This window comes from Equus asinus, chromosome 6, assembly GCF_041296235.1.
Source record: "Equus asinus isolate D_3611 breed Donkey chromosome 6, EquAss-T2T_v2, whole genome shotgun sequence".
NCBI lineage: Eukaryota > Metazoa > Chordata > Mammalia > Perissodactyla > Equidae > Equus > Equus asinus.
The window spans coordinates 99693499-99714411 of NC_091795.1; the positions used below are offsets into that span (position 1 = coordinate 99693499).

The 20913-nt window shown below is 44.1% G+C and overlaps 1 protein-coding gene across 1 annotated transcript in view; it reads right to left on the minus strand.

The window, feature by feature from the left end:
• Positions 1 to 19726, minus strand: part of DCDC2C (doublecortin domain containing 2C) — a 70659-nt gene extending 50933 nt beyond the window's left edge. Inside the window, exons 1-2 of the mRNA XM_070511487.1 lie at positions 19440 to 19726; positions 11740 to 11791 (exon numbers count right to left, since the gene is read on the minus strand). Coding sequence (XP_070367588.1) covers positions 11740 to 11791; positions 19440 to 19726 — 339 coding nt within the window. The remainder of the gene's footprint in view (positions 1 to 11739; positions 11792 to 19439) is intronic.
• Between the last annotated feature and the right edge of the window lie 1187 nt (positions 19727 to 20913).

Consider the following 20913-nt stretch of genomic DNA (forward strand, 5'->3'; position numbering starts at 1 on the left):
GGGTGGAGTATTAAAGAAAAACAAGGATAGAAGAGGTGGTGCAAGCGCAGGAGGAGCACAACTCACACTTGATCAGTATAAATTTCGTCAAAATTCATCGTTCCTTTCTGTCTGGATGGCTAAATTGTAGAGTTAAAAGAGAATAGTGAAGCAGCTGATAAATGTCAACCTATGGAGAGGGAAGAGTTACTGAAGTCAGCTTCTGTGACAAGCCTAGGAAAGGAAGCGAGGGCTACCTAGCAGTTAGCAGAGGTGAGAAGGAAGGAGGTGAGCAGGACCCAAGGAATGGTAGGATCTGGAGTATGCGGAAGCCGGCCAGTCCAAAAGTGTCTTCCCCATCCGCCTGACCCTGGAACTAAAATCTCTACCTTCGCTCACTCTTTGGGCCAAGACATTGTCTCCAAAATGTCTCTGACAAAAATGCTAATACATCACACACGGCAGAGAAAGTAAGTTAGCTCTCTCTTGTTAACACAGCAGCAGAAATCATCAAGGACTGAGCCCAGGGAGGAAGGGCATCTGGGGGAGCATGGAGGAACAGGATGTCCTAAAGAGAAAGGGAAGAAAGTGAAGGTGGGGAAAAGAGATACTTTCAAAGAGAAGCATAACTCCCGACACAACAGGAAAAAATAAAGCTCAGAACAAAATCAATGAAACAGAAAAAAAAAATAGAGAAAACCAACAAAACCAAAAGTTGGTTCTTTGAGAAGATCAATAAAATTGATAAACCTATAGCCAGACTGATAAGGAAAAATGGAGAGAAGACACAAATGACCAATATCAGGATTGAGAGAGGTCACATCACTTCAGATTCCACAGATAGTCATAAAATAAAAGAATATTATAAATAACTTCATGATAATAAATTCAACAATGTAAATGAAATAGACAAATTAATAGACACAAACTACTCCAAGTTCACTCAAGAAGAAACAGACACCCTGAAGAGCCCTATATCTGCTAAAGAAGTTGGATTTGTAGTTAAAAACCTTCCCACAAAGATAACTCCAGGCCTAGGTGGCATCTCTAGGACATTCTACCAAACATTTAAGGAAGAAATGATACCAAAACCAGACATAGACATTACAAGAATAAAAAAACTACAGACCAATATTTCTCCATGAACATAGACGCAAAATTGCCAAACAAAATTTTAGCAAATAAAATCCAACAATATATAAAAGGGATAATACTTTATGACCAAGTGGAGTTTGTCCCAGGAAGGCAAGGTTGGCTTAACATTTGAAAAATCTTCAATGTAATTTATAATATTAACAAACAAAAAACGAAAACCACATGATCATCTCAACAGACACAGAAAAAGCCCCACCCAGTCCAATTTAGATCTTAATCCTACATCCCACGGAGGGCTTCTCCCTTCAGCTCCAGCCTGGCCCGGCTGCAGTAAGCAGAGCACACAGTCTTTTTTCACTCTGCCTTCAACCTCCTCCTCCTCCTCCTCCTCCTCCTCCTTCTCTTCCTCCTCCTACTCCTTCTGGCTTTCCAGGGCTGGGCTGGAGGGCTTAGGAAGGGCAACATCTAACATCATGGGAGCTGCTGCATCTGACCTGCTTGGCAAGTGTCCAAATATGGTTTTCACAAGGAGGGGGGCTTTGTGGGTTCTTCTGAGAACCTCCCCAGGGACCTCATGCTGCCCTGTTTCTAACGCAGGAGACGCACTCTCCTGCTGACTCCTTGCTCCAAACCCTCCACCCCCTTGCAACATTCCCCACAGACCTTTACCATGACTGGCCATCGTTCTTGAACAGCTCAAGTCTGGCGACCTTCTGAAATATTCATCTCCCAGGGAAAGTCATGCACCTTTGTCACACCATCCCACCACATGGTGGACATGCAGCTTGCATAAATGCTTTCTCCCCACCCTGTCCTCACAGGGAGCTCAGAGGCCTCTATCCTTCTGATGCTTTGGGGGAGAGAGAAGTAGGTCCAACCTCTGACCTCCTGCAGGTCCAACCTGCAAACCCAAACCCCAAGCTCACAGGCTGGGTCCTCCCAAGTGCCTCCCATGCTCCTCTTGCGTAGAACCTCTCTGGTTCAGCACCCAGCCCCCTTCCTGTCGGGAGGCACCCCGGTTTTCTGGAACCTCATATTTGATTTGAAGGGATGTGAAACTCCCATAGGGAGGAGAGGAGAAACACCAAAGCTTTCTCTACTCTTAAAAATTCCCGTCATCCAATAAACTTACTAATGTATAGTCCTCCTTATGGAAGGTTGCAAAGGTGATGTTGGGTGGACCAGCTTGGTATCTTACGTGTATCCTACATTTTTATGTCTGACACTTTAGAATGTGGAAAGTGGCAGCCAAAATCCCAAGATATTAGGCAAAGTCCTATTTAACATCTTATAATTATACCCCATAAAAAAAGCAGGGGGGACTAGTTGCCCCAACACCACTGCCACCACCACCATCATCACTGCCTTCAACCCTGCATCTAGTCCTAAGTGTAACTATGACCCCACAGCACACTAGGATAGGCAGGAAAGAGAAGATGGAAGCACCAACTCGGAATGAGGAAGCTGCACTAAATCCCCCCACAGCGGCAGGAAGAGATGCTGTGGGGCAGTAGGAATGAGCATGAGCACCTATCAAGTGAAAATCATTACACCAAACTTGCAGAAGGTTGTCAGGTTTTGAGACGCTACAGGAAAAGCCTCTGCCCACTGCAGAGTGAGTGTGCAGTGAGGGTCTATTCAATATTAGCACTAATACTGAGGATCAAGGCTGACTCTCCTCTCCTCTACATTTCCCCTCGCCCAGCTCTGCCTCACTCAGGACAAAGGACAGCTCCACACTGCAGTCAGGGCCTGTCAGCGAATCCCCGGACTTTCTTGGAGGCTAAGAACCAAGGCATCCCAGAGCACAACCCAGACGAGGAGCACTCTCCAGGGCTGACCTGGGGTTGGCCACAAGATTATCATCGTTGGTGCCAGTGGCCACATAGCTGATTTGTGTCACGCTCCCACAGAGGCACTCCAGGCTGAAAAATGGATTTATAGGTTGAACCTGACATGCTGAACGCCTCCAAAATCGCTGATTCTGCGAACTAGAGAAACCATGCCACAGAGGCAGACAGCCAGGTGATTTATGGAGCCTGCTGGCTGTCCTGGTAACTCCCTACTCAGAAGCAGGGCCCCGACTGAAACCAATCCACAGGAAAAGACCCCAGGAGAGAATATCTGCCCCTCAAATTCTGCCAGGCTGCAGGACCTCCTGAAGGTGCTCGGTCAGCTTCATCCACATATTTAAGTCCTACGTATGGAGGATCCGCCCCATAGTAGGAACCGTGCTAAGTGTTAGGGATACAAAGGTGAACAAGAGCATCACCATGCCTGGCCTCAGAGAGCGGGAGCCTAGTGTGGACACGCACACTAAACAAGTGATCTATAAACAAGTGAACAAGCGCACACAGCAGTGTGACAAGGGCGCTGTCAAGGCAAGCATGGGGCGCTACGGGAGCAGAAAAGGGGAGCGCCTAATCCTGACGGGGGGAGAAAGGAGGCTTCCTGGAGGAAAGGGCATCTAGGTCAAGACCTGAATTACAAGGAGGAGCCAGTCAGTTCAGGATGGGAAGAAATGTTAAACGAGGCAGAAAGAGCAGCATCCCCAAAATGCCCTTAGAGGAGTGGGTATGTGGGTACAAGCTTTGGGGAAACAAAATTCACCATGGACTGGATCTCAAACACAGAGGAAGGAGTGTGAGAGGTGAGGCTGAGGAAGCAAGCAAAAGCCAGATCAAGAAGGGCCTTAACATTCATGGTGAACAGTGTCAACTCCATCCCCTTGGAGAAAAGAGGTGTGCCTCGAAGTGTTTGAACAAGGGAAGTGGTGGATCAAATTGGAAAAGGACAAGGTTGGAAGTAGGGAGACCAGTGGGAAGGCACAATTCTCTTTCTAGGAACAGATCTTGGTGCACTCAACAAGAATAGGAGTAACAGAGATGGCAATAACTGAATGGATCTGAGAGGAAGTAGAACGGATGGGGTCGGAGGGGCTGGGGAGTTGCTGGAAGAGGTAAGAGTTGAGAACAATATCTGGGTTTCTGGTTTTTGGAATAGGGTGGACAGTTCCATTCTCTGAAATGGAGAACGCAAACAAAAATTGGGTTTGGGGACAGAAACCAATAGGTTCAAACTTGGACACATGGAGTTAGAGTTGTCTTTGAGACATCCAAGTGACAATGCCCTATAGACAGAGATGTGGATCCTGAGTTAGAGAGAGACCGGGGAGTCTTGGGAAAACAGAGGATAATGGAAGTCATGGAAGGGATGAGGCGAGTGTGCTGCCTGGATGAGAAGAGAAAAGGAAGTAGGACAGCACCCTGAGAGACATGGACATTCAAAGGACAGACAGTGACAATAGTGCCACAAGTAAAATTTAGAAGAAACAATCAGAGGAAACAAGAAGAAGAGTTTCAGAAGACAAGGAAAGAAATAATTTCAAGAATGAGAAAGAGGACTTCACATCCACCAGCATGGCTCTAATTAAAAGGCCCAAATGTTCATCAACCGTTGAATGGATAAATAAAATGTGGTATATCCATGTAATGGAATATTATTCAGCCATAGAGAGGAATGAAGAACCAACACATGCTACAACATGGATAAACCTTGAACACATATGCTAAGTGTAAGAAGTCACATGCAAAGGCCACATATTGTATAATCCGATTTATATGACATGTCCAGAATAGGCAAATCCACAGAGACAGTTATTATTACTCTTCTCATCTTTCCTCATCCGCTCAAGGACAGTTCTCCAGCAACTCTCCCTATTCTCTCCCACGTCATCAGTTTACCCACAAGAGATCCTGAATAGCAAAAGCAATCTTGAGAAAGAAGAGCCAAGCTGGAGGCATCACACTTCCTGATTTCAAACTATATTACAAACCTATAGTAATCAAAACTGTATGGTATCAGCATAAAAACAGGCACATAGATCAATGGAATAGAATAGAGGGCCCAGAAATAAACCCATGTATATATGGTCAACCATTTTCAACAAAGGAGCCAAGAATATACAATGAGGAAAGCATAGTCTCTTCAATAAATGGTGCTGGGAAAACTGGACAGCCACACGCAAAAGAATGAAACTGGACCCTTGTCTTACACCATACACAAAAATAAACTTGAAATGGATTAAAGACTTGGACATAAGACCTGAAACCATAAAACTCCTAGAAAAAAACATAGGGAATAAGCTCCTTGACATTGGCCTTGGCAATAATTTTTTTGGATTTGACATGAAAAGCAAATGAAACAAAAGCAAAAATAAACAAGTGGGACCACATCAAACTTAAAAGCTTTTGCTCAGCAAAGGAAACCAACAACAAAATGAAAAAATAACCTACTTATTAGAAGGAAATATTTGCAAACCGTATATCTGATAAGGGATTAATTCCCAAATATCAAGGCACTCATACAACTCAATAGCAAAAAAGCAAAAGCAAAGACCCCAATTTAAAAACGGGCAAAGGACTTGAATAGACATATTTCCAAAGAAGACATCAAATGGCCCAAAGGTACATGAAAAGGTGCTCAGCATCAGTAATCATCAGGGAAATGCAAATCAAAACCACAACGAGCTATCACCTCACACCTGTTGGCAAAAAAGGCAAGAGATAACAAATGCTGGCAAAGATGTGGAGGAAAGGGAAGCCTTGTGCACTGTTGGTGGGAATGTAAACTGGTACAGCCACTATAGTAATCGGTATGGGGGTTCCTCAAAAAATTTAAAATAGAACTACCATATGATCTAGCAATCCCACTTCTGGGTATATATCCAAAGGAAATGAAATGATTATTTTAAAGAGCTGTACATATTCCCATGTTCATTGCAGCATTATTCACAATAACCAAGGTATGGAAACAAACTGTGTGCTGATGGGTGAATGGATAAAGAAAATGTGTTATATAATACACTGGAATATTATTCAGCTATAAAAAAAGAAGGGAATTTTGCCATTTGTGACAACATGGATGAAACTGGAGATTATCATATTAAGTGAAATAAGCCAGACAGAGAAAGACAAGTTCTGCATACTGTCACTTATATGTAGAATCTTTTTTTAAAAAGTCAAACTCAAAGAAAAAGAGAGTAGAAAGGTGGTTGCCAGGGGCCGGGAGGTGGGGGAACAGGGAGAGTTTGGTAGAAGGGCACAAACTTTCAGCTCTAAGATGGACAAGGTCTGAGGACCTAAGGTGAAACATGGCGACTAGAGTTGATGACACTGTATTGCATAATTGAAATCTTCTAAGAGAGTACAATTTACATGTTCTCATAAAAAAAATAAGAAAGATCAATGTGTGAGGTGATGGATGTGTTAATTAACTTGATGGATCCTTTTACAACATATATCAAATCATCGCATTGTACACTTTAAATATTTTAGACTTTTATTTGGCAATTATACCTCAATAAAGCTGAAAAATACGGTATAATGGAATACTCTGAATGCACTAAAAATTAAAAATTATTATGGGAGCATATTTGTTAACACGTAAAGATTTCATGATACATTGTTAAGAAAGGGGGATTTATAAAAAATAATGTAGACTATGCTCTCATTTTTGCTCAAATAAATATATTTATAAAGCTACAAGTATATATATGTCTATATACTTAGAAGCACATAGAAAACATGGAGGTTAATCTCTGGGTAATAGGGTTATGGATGTGTTTCCTTTTAAATTACATACATTTTCTAATTTCTGTACAATGAACATGAATTATATAGTATTTTTTTAACAGAAACAGAAGCTTCCAAAAACGTGTTCAGGACAGTTCAACAACAAACACGGAGCCCCAGTGGCAAGACCACTAAGAGAAAGTTGGTGGAATTTAGTGCTGGCTGTCGGTCGGAAGGACCTCGGCCTAACCCTGAGAGATCGAGATGAAGTTAAATTTCATTCCCCATGCTTTGCAATAAGGTAGGGAGTCACATAAAACACTTTACTAAAATTTATATTAAAAGTTAATTTTAAAACATTCTTTATGTTAGACTCATTGGGAGCTGCAGTTCTCTGGAAAATTCCCCTCGGTGAATGACCTCCTTCTCTTCCACGAAAACTTGAGACAAAGAAGGTCTGCATTAACGGTGTGGTTGTTTTCACGTAGGTAGGCCCACTGAAAGAGCAGACTCACAACAGAGCTCTCATGGGGAAAAAATATTAAATTGGGGCTCATTTGTTTCCAGAAATGCAGAGAAAAGGACTGGAGAGGTCTTCTAAATTCTGCCTAAATCAATACAATCTGAGATTACAAACCAGAGCTCTAAGAGCTACAATAGAAGTCCTTGAATTAAAGGGAGACCGAGGGCATTTTTCCTGTTAAAACCGTTAAGACTCGGTCTTTGAAAGTCAAGATCCCAAGAGCTTCTATTTTGAGTATAATTTTCCTCCATTTAATGAAACATAATTTCAAATTCATTATATTGAGGTATTTTATAAATCATTTCCATGGTTACATTCAGTGTACCTTATGGTATTCAATTAATTGTCAGTAAATTTCTATACTAAATCAAGCCCTCTTGAGAAGTTTTGTCAATTTTCCCACTAATATATTTTGACCAAAACAGAAATTCTGTGAAAGAATAACCTACAGAAAGCTAGGTAGTTCCATTCTGTGTTACCATATCATAAAATAAGGCAAAATAACTTAGTAAAACATTTAAACATTGAATCTTTGGACCTAGCCAAAGCTTACAATGTACTTTATTTAATTTTTCTAACAGTTTGCACTGGTATTCAAATTGGTAGGCCTTCATGGATCTCAAATTTGGACAGGCTGAGCCACTCCAACTTAAAGACGTTATGAGTAATAACAATGTCAACTATGTGTGGAGCTCTTGCTACATGCCAGGCACGTGCTGAATGTTTGACGTAGATCATCTCAGTTAATCCCAACAACATTCTGAGAGATGCTATTTCAGATCAATACCTATCGATCTCGTCACAGTATGACACGTCATGAATCATTCAACCATTCCTCTATGGATGGGCAGTCAAGTTGTTCCCACATTTTTGTAATTATAAAAAAATTTAAAATGCTGCTATAAACATCCTTAAGCCCCATGTGCGAACAGACTCAGGGCTGTCCCCTGAGTGAGTGAGCTGGAGCAGGTGCAGGAAGGGCTGTGCATGGCCTCGACACCCGACAAGGCCTCCAGGAGCTTTTGGTCCCAGGCTGGAAGCACCCTTGGCCCTGGGCACCGGGTCTCACACAGCTTTCCCCTGCTCACAGAGCTGTTCTCCACTCACCCTAGAAAGAGGTGGGGCAGCACTGGGGCCGGGTGCCCCCTCTGCAGCTCATCCTACAGGCGGTCGCTGCCCTCAGCCCTCTGCACAAACCTTGGAGACTCACAGGCCCCATCGTGCTGACCTCTGCTTCTCGGTCTCCCTGCAGAGACTGCTTCGTGCCTTTACTGCATGACCTTGTGGGGTTGGCCCTTGCCCCCACTGCACACAGTGCTTCTCTCCCTGTCAGGCAAGTGCTTAAATGCCCCTTAGAAATAATTCATAGACCTACTTAACTCCACGAACTAAAAAGAAGAAACTCATTTCATACTGATAGTTTGTACAATGCAGTGATGGTCTTTCCCTGGGGAGAGAGTGGGGGAAACCCTGCAATCATCTCTGGAATACGTGGTTTCAGTCCAAGTCCCATTACTAACTAGCTACCTTTCTTGAACTCTTTATTCTTCCTTTAAATGGCAGGTATTCTGACCTGTTCTACCTCACCTGGTGCCTATCTTTCCATTTCCCAGATGAGACTATGGATGTGGAAACCTGAGAACACAAACTATAGGCATTCCATGTTACAATAAGAAGCAAGATGAGAAAGACCAAACATAACGATGAAGCACAGCGAGGACCAGAGTGACCTTCCAACACACAAAGGTACATGGGGACGTACGGAGCCCGGCTAAGAGAACAGGCGCACACACATTCAATAGCATAGAGGGCTCGCTCCCATAAAGTGCTAGCACTGAGCATGTGACATCTCATCAGAGCATTTCTTTTCCTAGAACAAGGTAAACGATTGAAACAAATCAATAAGAGGCAAGTCTTTTAGCCCATTAAATATATAACCTCAGAATCACGGGTATTTTCCCACAAACCACGGAGCAGGCAAAATGTGGTTTCTTGTAAGCAGTGGTGAGTAAGAAGAGGTGACAAAAGAGAATGAGTGTAGGTAGTTACAAGTGACAAGAGAGAGAAGAACCCACTCGAGTGACTGACAAACCTCCACCTGTGACTGGTCACTCTATGTCCTCGTACAGGACAGCAGGACACAGATGCTAATTTCAGGCTATCTTATGGTCCCCTCACTGGAACAGCAGATTTCTTGGACCAAATCTTGACTTTCCATCAAAGCTCTTGGTGGCGGCCCCAACTCCTTCAGTGTTGGCTGCACCCCAGACGCATGTCCATGAAAACACTATACTCCCTCCAAGGCAAAAATTCACAAGTCAAACCACAATAACCACAACCCATTTTTATGGAGTGACTTCTCCCACAAAAGGAGAGGGCACCTAGCACCTCGCAGGCCAAGCACAACGCACGTCATCCTGCTCAGCCCTACCCCACCCACGGGGAGTCATGGGTGTTGTCACACTCCATTCTAAGCAGTATGTGTTATTAGAAACTTTCCAGAAGTAAATATTAAAGAGGCGAAAATGTGCATGGAATTCCACTTCTCTATAAACAGTCATGACTGTGAGCAAAGATGTCTCTATGAGGAACCCGTTAGATCACCGTTTACCAGAATGAAGAGGCCAAATGACGTCAAGTCTGCTGATGGGGAACAGGTTAAATCAGGATGATAGGTTCACATGATGGAATATTCTACAGCCATTAAAAATCATGTTGCAGAAGATCATTTATTATATGAGAAACTGTCGTGATACACAGTTAATAAAAAGCAGACAGAAAAATAGTATGTATCGATGGATTCCGTTTCTGCGGATATGTACATGTATGTAGACATATGCATGTGTGTCTCTGTGTACATATTTGCTTCTGTGCATAGAAAAACAACTGGGAGTGGACAGGACAAAATGCAGGGAGTACTGAAGTGGTGAGTTTGGGAGGTTGGATTGTGGGGATTTCCATTCTCTTCACTGAGCTTTTCTGTCCAGCTTTATTGACATTTTACTCAACAAGAACTACTTTGATAGTCATATTTTTGAAATGAAAAAGGCGTAAATTCCAAAAGAAAAACTACAAAACCCTTTGGACGCCTAGAGTCTCATTTTTGGGAGCACACAGCAATCTTGGGCCAATGTGAAGAGGATAAGGCTCCCATGGGTGTTTAAATTCTGGCATGCTTGTTTGCCATTGGGTATGTCACCTAGACCTCTCTGATCAAAGCGTCCTCAACTAGAAAGCAAAGACGTTGGTCAAAATCTGGAAGTTTCCTTCCTGTCCTAAAATGCTAAATGCTACCTTCTAACCGTGTCTTATTTTTTAAATCACCAAAATGTACAAAGAATAAACATGGACTCAAACTCCAACAGATGCTGTGGAGGGGTACTTTTCAGATTTGTTGCTTCAACCCACTCCCCATCCCACCTGGTGAGGGGAAGGCAGGCACGTAGACGTTAGAATAATCATCTACCATTCCTACTTTCTTTAGTAAGGGAACCCTGAAATTCAGTGATGGCCAGAATTGCTTTCTCGTTGGATTCTTGCCCTCCTGCCCCTGGCAAGTTACAACGTAAGGTGAGTAAGTAAGAAATTTGACTTGATTCACCACACTGCCTCGAAGTGCACATGCGAAGGAGGCAACTGATGCCTCTGCAGCCCAGTGCTTGTGGTCATCTCAAGCGACTAGAATGTCCTTTGCTGGAACACTGGGTGGTGATTCAAGGACACAGAGAAGTCCCACTTCTTTAATATGTGGGGGAAGAGAACCAACATTTATCTGGTGCTGGTACATTATCTATAGCTCATCATTTGACTCTCACAACAATCCTTGAAGGTGAAGATTCTCACCTCCATTTTACAGAGAAGAAAACTCAAGAATAGCAAAACCACCACTTAGAGAAGTAGATGCTCTAAAAGCATCTCACCTTTGAAACACTCCACAAAATGACAAGTCTGGTTTTTTTTTAAAGTAAAAATCATGTTACATCCTAAATATCAATAGGCTTTCTCACTTAAAACCTGGCGATTTTTATTGCTTATTTTAAAAAGTGGATCTCTTTTAACTTATACACTAAATTTGGGGAGGGGGCGCTAAGAATCAAGTGATGTGAACAGAGCCATGCAAGGTCCCCACCCTGCAGACCTTTCAAATGTCTACCAAGTGCAAAACTAATAGGTGCACATGGGGCAATCTTCAAATTCAGCATCATAATTAGCTGCAACCTTGTATAACCTAAAGTAACTTTTCCTGACACCCATCTTTCTAAACCCAAAAAGCAAAAGAAAGTGAAAAGTTTTAATAAATAATTGCGCAGTGCATCTCAGAGATGACTATCTCCCTAACCATGTCTCAGAATATTCTTAATGACTTCCATCATCTTACTTCCGTTGATGCTTTGACAGGTATGTCAAGCTCGCACAGGGAATTCTGGCTTCAGGAGCAAACATGCCTTTTCAGGCAGTTGCCTATAAAATGCTGTTTTTGTAAAACTTCAGTTATTCAATATTGATATTTAAATTTTTACCAAGTCGTCCAACTTATCCCATCTTCAGTAGTTAGCAGTGAACACTTACTTCCTTCAACTTTCTCATCTTTGCAGGTTTTCTGGGAACTATATGAATATAACTGCAAAAGAAGAAAGGAAATCTTAATTAGAAGGTAAATATTTAGACAGAAAACTTGAGCCTCTTCAGAGACTACTCCTTTTCAGCATTACAACTCACAACTCCGCAGCAACTGAAAATTAACATCAAGAGCACAGCATAAGCTAGGATCACATCAATAATCAATATGTCATAGCAATGTCGTTGGAGGACAATTTTCACACTGGCTACCACTGTTGTCGCCCAGGGGACACAGTCTCTTAAATGGCATTGTTGTCCCTCATTCAACCTATTGATCAAAGAGGGACCTGAGAGATCATCTAATTCAACTCCCTTTTTTATCAGGTCACTAAAGGCCCAGAATTGTGAGTGCATCCAGGGTCCCACAACTGGCCAAAGTCAGGGTAGAGTTTGTTGGCCAGCTCCTTGTCACCTCCACCGTTCCCTCCTGTCTCATAGAATTTCATCATTGTACCCGTTCTGCCAAAAAGAACACTGAAAAATAGAGTCATCAGAACAAAATGTGTATGAGCCCCATTAATGCAATTTTTGACCCTAGGGGACTTTTGGAATGCCTTCTATATGCCTCAAAAATAGAAAAATTAGTTTAACAATAATAAATAATACCTGAAGATTTACATGTGTTAAGGATTCATCTTGATTTAAATATATATATCTCTATATATTTGATATTGTTGTTTTTGATGATTTTAGCAATATTCAAAGAGGGATTGACTGAGAGTCAGTAGATAGAAGGAAAAAGAAATTTAAAAATTATTCAATACAGGGTCAGGGGTCATAAGCTCAGAAGCCTACAGAGGCCAGGCAAATAAATGATGACTCTTGCCAAGGGCAATATTAGGGAATGGTGGGGACTGTGGCTAGTGGGAGAGTGCTTCCCAACTAAGATGCAGGAGCTTCGTAGCCCCAGGGCACTGTTTTCGTGTGCTGGTAGAGGCAACTAAAACCAAGTCCTTTTGAACAATCAAATCCTCTACTTTTTTCCAATAGAAACCAAAATTTCTCATTATTGCATGAACTCCCCTGTTATAAAATGTTGCAACCAATTCAAATCTTTGAAAACTGTGTGAACTAAACAAAACGTTCCTGCTGGCTGAGTGCAGCCTGCAGGTCTCCCATTTGTCACTTCAGCTCACAGGCCCTTCTTTGAACTCTTCTAGTCTTCAAATAGTACGCTGAATGAGTTTTCAGTCCCCAAATTCCATATTTTATTATGGACATTAATCCTCCAAATAAGACAATTTATTATCAGTGGAAACAAAAAGTTAAAATAAATATGGAAAAATTAAGGCATGGAAAGATCCTACAAAAACACAAAGTGTTATTTATTGTTTCAACGTTGCATCCCGAAGAACATATAAATAGAACAGAAAGAGGAACAAGCAATTCCTCAGACATGCAATGGACTGGAGTCTTTAAACCAGGCGCTTGGAGTTTCCTGGTTGGCCAGAGGTTTCCTTGGGGGTGGCGGGGGGAGCAGGTATTTGAAGCGGAGACTGGACGTTAATGTGCAACGTAACGTCCCTCCTTGCTGCTTCCAGAGAATCGAGGAAAGGAAGAGGCCATCCACTAGCATCAGTGTCAGGCATGTTAGTACTGCATCCATTTAATTCCCATCCCACCACACTGGAGTAGATATTACTAACCCCATTTTATTGATGAGGAAACTGAGTCTCAGAGACGTTATTTAATTTGCTAAATGTTACTCAGATAGGAAAGGCCAGGATTCGGATAAACCCAGGTCTTCTGGCTCTGAGACCACATTCCTCTTCCCCTGGCACAGCTGCCTCTCCACGCCCGCTCCTCCTGGTCCTGCTGTCCACGACTCCCCAGGGCACACACGGGTGCTCAGGAGGTTAGGAGGAAGGATTGGGGTGCAGAGGGACTCGGAGAGTTTGATCTAAACAGCACTTTTCCTTTGTCTCAACGACAAACTCATAAGGTAAGTAGGACAGCATTCCTACTATAGTCCAGATTCTTTGGGGTCTCCCCCAAACACACACACACACACACACACACACACACTGCCCTGCTTTAGATTTTGTTTTGAATGTGGCTTTCTCCACAAAAGAATTAATTCTAGCCTTTATGGGACTTTTTTTTTTTTTGAAAAGTAATCATCAGCCTGTAACATTTTGTTTTGTAGAGAAAAAATTACGTTCTTCATCTCAAATTAATTTATTCCAGAAAATGCAGGAAATGTTTGAATAATGACTAGATTTGATAGATTTTTACGGTGTTGGTCTTGTCACTGTACCGTTTCACAGCCATTATTTTGAGCACAGCTCCAGGATGGTTAATGTATCACCAGGTTTCACTTCAAACCTCATTTGCCGGCGGCACAATTAGAAGATTATTTGCTGGTGAAAATTAATTTTAACTGCTCGATGGCTCGGTAATTACAGAATATACATTATGACAAGTGCTAGCTCACTGATACCAGCGGAAACCAAGCCAAAACACTTTTCAGAGCTTTATTCACCAAAGCCGGGATTCCGATTTCATACTTCACTGATCTAAAAAGCAGCAAAGAAAATGAAACCCAATGTCTCTCCCTGTTGAACTTCACATGCAAATATCACCCATCTATTTTGCAGCAATGAAGGTACATGGAAATGCAGAATAATCAAGCCCATTGACCACGTCAGAATCCCGTCTCCCCTCCCTGCTCAGGGAACTGGATCACATGTCCTTCCTTACAGAAAATAATACTAAATGTTAAGAAATCTGCAAAGAGAAACACCCCAAAGGTTTTTTCAATATTTTTGCCACAAGTCCAAAACATTTTAACTAAACTCTGAAAATTTCTCTACAAAATTCGAGGGCTCCCAGGGTCTATCAGACACTCTCTTGACCTCAGGAAAGAGGGAAGAGCAGCCGCCGCTGAGCCCTTTCCAGGAATGAGAGCCGGCACCTCACAGGTTCCTTCCTCATCTGCTTGCATATAAAAGATGTGCCACGCTTACAAGGAAATGTTTTGGGGGGAAAACTAAATAGTTTTCATCATTCACATATGGAAAAGGATTTTGAAGTCAATTTTTGTAGAAACGTATTCTTCTGTTGTTGCAAAACAAAACTGGACGCTGCTACAGAACCAGAATCCAGCATAAGCAGCGTCTGAGTCTGTTCAGGCTGCAGCAACAGCCACACCACGGCCTGGGCAGCTTAAACAACAAACGTGCCTCCCGGTGCCGGAGCCTGGAAGTCCAAGATCACAGCACCTGGTGAGGACCTGCTTCCTGGTTCACAAACGGCTGTCTTCTCGCTGCTTCCTCACATGGTGGAACAGGTGAGGGTGTTCTCTGCGGTGTCTTTTGTAAGAACACCAAGTCCATTCATGAGGACACCAACCTCATGACCTAATCACCACCCAAAGACCCCACCTCCCAGTTCCATCTCATGGAGGGTTTGGTTTCAACCTACGAATTTCGGGAGGACACAGACATTCGGTCTATAGCATGCAGTAAATAACCCTGAAAAAATAATCACAAAATCAAACATCTACAAAGAAAGATATTCTTGTCAGTGAATTCTCATACACATCAGGATTACCATAGTAATAAATTTAAATCTAAAATCTCATATTAACCCAAACTTTACCTCTTAGCAACTATGATGTCTGTGACTTACAATTTTTCTTCAAAAACAATAGGATGGTAAGTTTGCATCTTTGCAAATGTCATTAAGAATCTGGATCCCAAGCCAGCTAGCTCCCCAAATCACACTATCTGGGTGGTCCAAAAAAACTCAAGCTACTCATTTAATTCAGAATATCTTTGGCTAGGGAGCATGCCCACTGTTTGGAAGAAGAAAGTGGAAATCCTTTCTGGAGAGTCTCACCTTTATCTCAGCCCACAAAGAATTTCCCCAAATAAAATTCCATAGAAAAGGAGTCATTCACAGTCAAAAAATAAGTAAACTAACAAGGATAGAAAGGACCATGAGAGAAATCCAGCTGAAATAACAGAGAGCAGAAACAGGTTTCAAACAGTGGGAATGTAGACATGGACCAGAAAAGGACACTACTTCCCCAAGAGGCAAGCTTGAAATGCACGCAGGACCAAGAAACTGGAAACAGTAACATGGAACATTTGAAAAAGAACCAGATAGAAATTTTAGAAATGAAAAACAAAATAATTAAATTTAAAACAATGAATTGCTTTGATAGCATGTTATATATACACAGCAGAAAAGCTAGCCAGAGGATCTACATGAATAAAGTGCCTAGAGGTGAGCACAAAGATCAAAGAGAAATACATGAAAAAGAGGAGGCCCCCTGGAGGTCACAGCCAATGGGACAGGCCCACCCAGATGGACTCAGATCAGCAGCAAACAGAGAACGCAGAAGGCAGAGGCATCATCTGCAGAGACGATGGCTGAGAACTTCCCGAAACGAATGAAAGCTACCACACCAGAGACTCAAGGGAATTGAATAAATCAGCACTTCGACATATCACTTAAACTCCAGTACACTGAAGTCAAAGAGAAGATATTTTAAATAGCCAAAGATAAATAGCCAAAAAAGATAAAATAGTGCTTTCAAAGAAGTGAATGACAGCTGGTTTCTCATCAGCAACCTCTAAGTTAGAAGACAATGGAAAAACACCTTTCACGGACTGAAGGATGGTCATCCACAGAATCACACGTGCAACAGAAATGTACATGAAGAACAAGGGAGAGAGGACTCGTGCTTCTGGGAACCATGGACTAAGCAACACTGAGCAACCCTTCACTAAAAACTAATAAAGTTGGACAAAACAAAAAAAAGTGTTTTTTTCTTGAGGAAGATTGGCCCTGAGCTAACATCTGTGCCCATCTTCCTCTGTTTTATATGTGGGATGCTGCCACAGCATGGCTTGTTAGGCAATGCACAGGTCTGCACCCGGCATACAAACCGGGGAACTACAGGCTGCTGAAGCAAAGCGTGCAAACTTATCCATTACACCACCGGGCCAGCATCAACAAAAAACAATTTTTTGAAACATAAGACATCTAACAAGATAGTGAGGGATTATCAGGCTAAGCTCCAGGAAAGAAGGGAAATCCAGAGACATGAGCCTGCTATCTGGGGCCTCTTTGGCCCAGGGGTTATTGTCAGTTAGGAAGAGAGAGCTAAGAGGCTGAACCATGTTTTTGACAGACTTAGGCAAAAGCCCCTGTTCAGGGCCCACCAACAACAGGGGTCCTTGTGAGCTACCCCTCTTTGTGAACTGGGACCCCACAGGGCTGCACCCAGGGTAGGGAGCATCCTGGCTTCAAGCCATCTGGGTGGTCCAAACTATCGCACACTCTGAAGCTGTGTTAAGATGATCATGAACTGGTGATGATACAGGTACCTGGCTGAAGCATACAAAAATCCACTTTGGCAAAAGATACTATCATCCTAGGCCTCAAATTATTTCTGAAAATAAGTTTTAAAGGTAGTGTCCAGCACACAGTCAAAGATAACTAGGCAGATGGAGAGAGAAGACAGCATAACAGAGAACCAGCAGCAACAACAGACATTGTGGCTTCAGCCTGGATCACTCCCACTGCAGAGAGCCAGCTGCTAAGCCACCTGTGGAGAGGCTCACACAGCAAGGATGAAGCTTCCTGCCATGGCCACATGAGTGAGCCTGGAAGTACCCACCACAGTGAGGCCTTCAGATGACTGCAGCCAGCGTCTTGATTGCAACCTCAGGAGAGTCTCTGAGCCAGAAACACTCAGCTAAGCTGCTCGGGAATTCCTGATCATAGAAACTATGAGACAATAAACATTGTTTTAAGCCAATAAGCTTGGGGTAATTTGTTACGCAATAAATAGCTAACACACCCTCCTAGAGAAAATCTTACCCATATGCAAAAGACATGCAAAAGAATGTTTACAGCAGAATGCTTATTTTAGCATAAAATTAAAAACAACCCAAATTACCCATCAACAGATTGGATAAATAAACTGGTATATTAGTCAATGAAATAATAACAGTAAAAATGAATGACCTACAGCTACATGCTTTAACATGGATGAGTCTCACAAGCATATTAATGTGTGAAAAAGTAAGTAACAAAAAAATGCAATATAATTGCATTTACATAAAGTATACAAACATAAAGCGTTGAAAAAATCTATCCTTCAGGGATAGATTATTACAAAAAAATGATTGTTACAGAAGCCAAAATAGTGGTTACCTATGGGCAAAGGATAGGGGTGGAGGTAGGAGGTTTTTAAAATACTGGTAACGCTTTTTCTTAATCGGGGCTGTGGTTTACTCAGAGCTTTGCTTTATTACTATTCTTGAAACTATACAGAGATTGTATCCGCTCTTCTGTATATATGATATATTTCACAATAAAAGAAATGGAGTTAGCAACAATGTAAAGAACAGGAATAATTTCTTTTAAAAGCAGACACAGGAAGTAGGCAATGCTAAGGCAGGTCAGGAATTCATGGAGGATTAAGGAACAGTTGACCCACTTCCGTTTAGTAAAGGGAGCCTTTTCTGAGGTCCTGCACCTAGACAGAATTAAACCTGTGCTTCTGTCATAGTATTACCAATTTCTTTTTTGTTTGTCTTTTATCTCCCCAAAACATACACTATGAAGCCCTCGCTGCCTCTGCAGCACCTGAGGCTGCCCGACTCGAAGAAGCGCACAGCAGCTATTTCTGAAGAACTGCAAGATTGCGGTTCAGGTTGCAAAGAAATTTTATAATGACAGTTACCAAGAAAGTTTAGAGAAATTATGAGACTGAGGTACTCCCAGGAAGAAAAGTAAGAGTACAAGCAGAACAGTGTTGTATAAGCCCAGAGTCAAAAAGATCTCAAAGGGATTGCAATACCAGTCCCAGGCTAACCAAGGAGGATTAAATGGGCATATCGAGTGGGTACCCTCCAGTACAACCCGCAGCCTGAATATGACCAGTCAACTTCGCTTATGGCTTTCTGCAGTGGCCCTGGCCTTTATACATAGGCTATGTCCCCCGGGCAGAGCACGTGGCTCCGGGGCTGCCGTCTTGATCGCAGCAGACCCTGGGGAGGGCATTTCTTTGCTCCCGGCCAGCCTTCGGAGACTGTACTGCACTCCAGCGCTGCTTCACGTGCCAGGATTACAGATCACTGTCCTGTAGGGTGACAGTCTAGCAGAAGAGCCAGCGGTGAAAAGGCTGGATTTACACCCTTCAGTAAGTGCGTTCATAGACTGCACGGCCAGCGACCCCGGAACAGCCGTCTCTGCACACGCCGTGGAGGGGTGGCCGGAGTTGATCCCCACTCTTCAGCTTGCTTCCCCCAGTTTTCCTCCGTCCGCATGGCTCGCTCCCTTCTTCCTTCAGATCTTCGTGCAGAGGACATCTTTTCAAAGAGGCCTACCCCGAGCAACCTCTGGTCATCCCCACGGCCCGCCACCCCCTTTTCCATCCCCTTCGAACGTTCCCTGACGTGCGCAGGTCGTGGTGATGGCAGACGGCCGCCCTCCCCACCGCCGGGCGCCCGGGTGCACCGCCCGCACGAGGAGCCCCCGGGGGCAGTGCCCGCGCGTCAAGGGCGGGCGGCGCTCGGCCCGAGGGCACATCCCCGCCCTGTGCGAACAGGACAGGTCACCGCGCTCGGGACAGAGAAGGGTCCCGCGGCCCCCGTCCGCCCCGCGAGCCCGGGCGCAGGGGGCGCACTCACTCGAGCTTCTGGAAGCGCTCGCGGCCGGCCGCCACGTACTTGCCGCCGGCCTGCAGGGCGGCCAGCTCGAGCACCGGGCGCCCGCGCGTCGGCGTGAAGAGGCGCCGCACCCCGAACGGCACCGGCACCTGCTCCGTCAGCTGCTCCAGCAGCGCCTCGAAGGTGGCGGCGCGGCGGCGCGGCAGCACCACGCGGCGGCCCACGTAGAACGGGTCCCCGTTGCGGTACACCAGGATGGTCTTGGCGGGCGTGGTGTCCACCAGCGCGGGGACCCCGCGCGTGCCCATGGCCGCGAGGACAGCAGACGCTCCACCGCCCGTGGGCACCGGCCAGGGCGCGCTGCGCGAGGGGCGCAGGACTGCAGCTGCCCGGGCGCACGGGTCCCTGGCGCTCCCCGCCTGTGTTGACGCCACCCGGCGATTGTGACCGCTGCCTGTCGCCGACCCGCCCGGGAGAGGGGCAGCGGGCCGGACAGGTGAGGGGAGAGCAGGGCTGGGACAAGTGAGAGGGCATCAGAGAGCCAAGACAGGTGAGGGGGCATCAGACAGCCAGGACAGCTGAGGGGGCATCAGACAGCCAGGACAGGTGAGGGGGCATCAGACAGCCAGGACAGCTGAGGGGGCATCAGAGAGCCAGGACAGCTGAGGGGGCATCAGAGAGCCAGGACAGCTGAGGGGGCATCAGAGAGCCTAGACAGGTGAAGGCAGCAGAGCTCGTGGAACGGAAGGGAAGCAGTGGCTGCTGCCAGCGTGGCAGGGGTGGGAGGAGGTGGAGGATCCACCAGGCGCCACTGCAAACCCTGCGGCTGCGCTTGGCACCTGCCTGTGCAGAAGAGGTTGGGGTGTGGACTGGGGGAGGGGGCATCAGGACCATCTTGAGAATCAAAACTGCATGGAGGAGGAACTGTCTGGAACCATTCAGAGCTTGTGAGAAACTGGGTTACTAGGCACAGCTAGCACGTGGTATCTCAAAGGTTTAACATTCAGAATGCACCTTTATTTAGGGGAAGAACCATTCAAGGGGGTATGTGTCCTTGGGAAAGCCATTCTCTATTCTGGGTAAAGATAGGCCAATCCTCTTGAGCTGGACAATGAATGGTTCTAGAAATACATTTTTCCAATGGTTTTGATAGTCTTAAATTTTTAAAGACAACAGTCTATGTGCTACCTGCTGAATCTACAGACGGACGGTATAGATTATACTATAAATATTAAGATCTTGTACTGTTAAAAAAAATGGAATTCTTTAAGAAACCACCTCCCATTCACAGTCACAGCCAATTTTTAAACTACCAAACGCTTCATAGCAACATTAGATACAGATAGCAATGTGTGAGTGACCACTTTATTAAATCACCAGGAATTATATTAATCTTAAAAAGATTAATTGCTAGAAACTTCTTAAGGTTCAAGTGTTCAGACTACTTCAAAATAAAAGTATGAGTAATTATGGAACCAGCACACGGTTTTGTTGG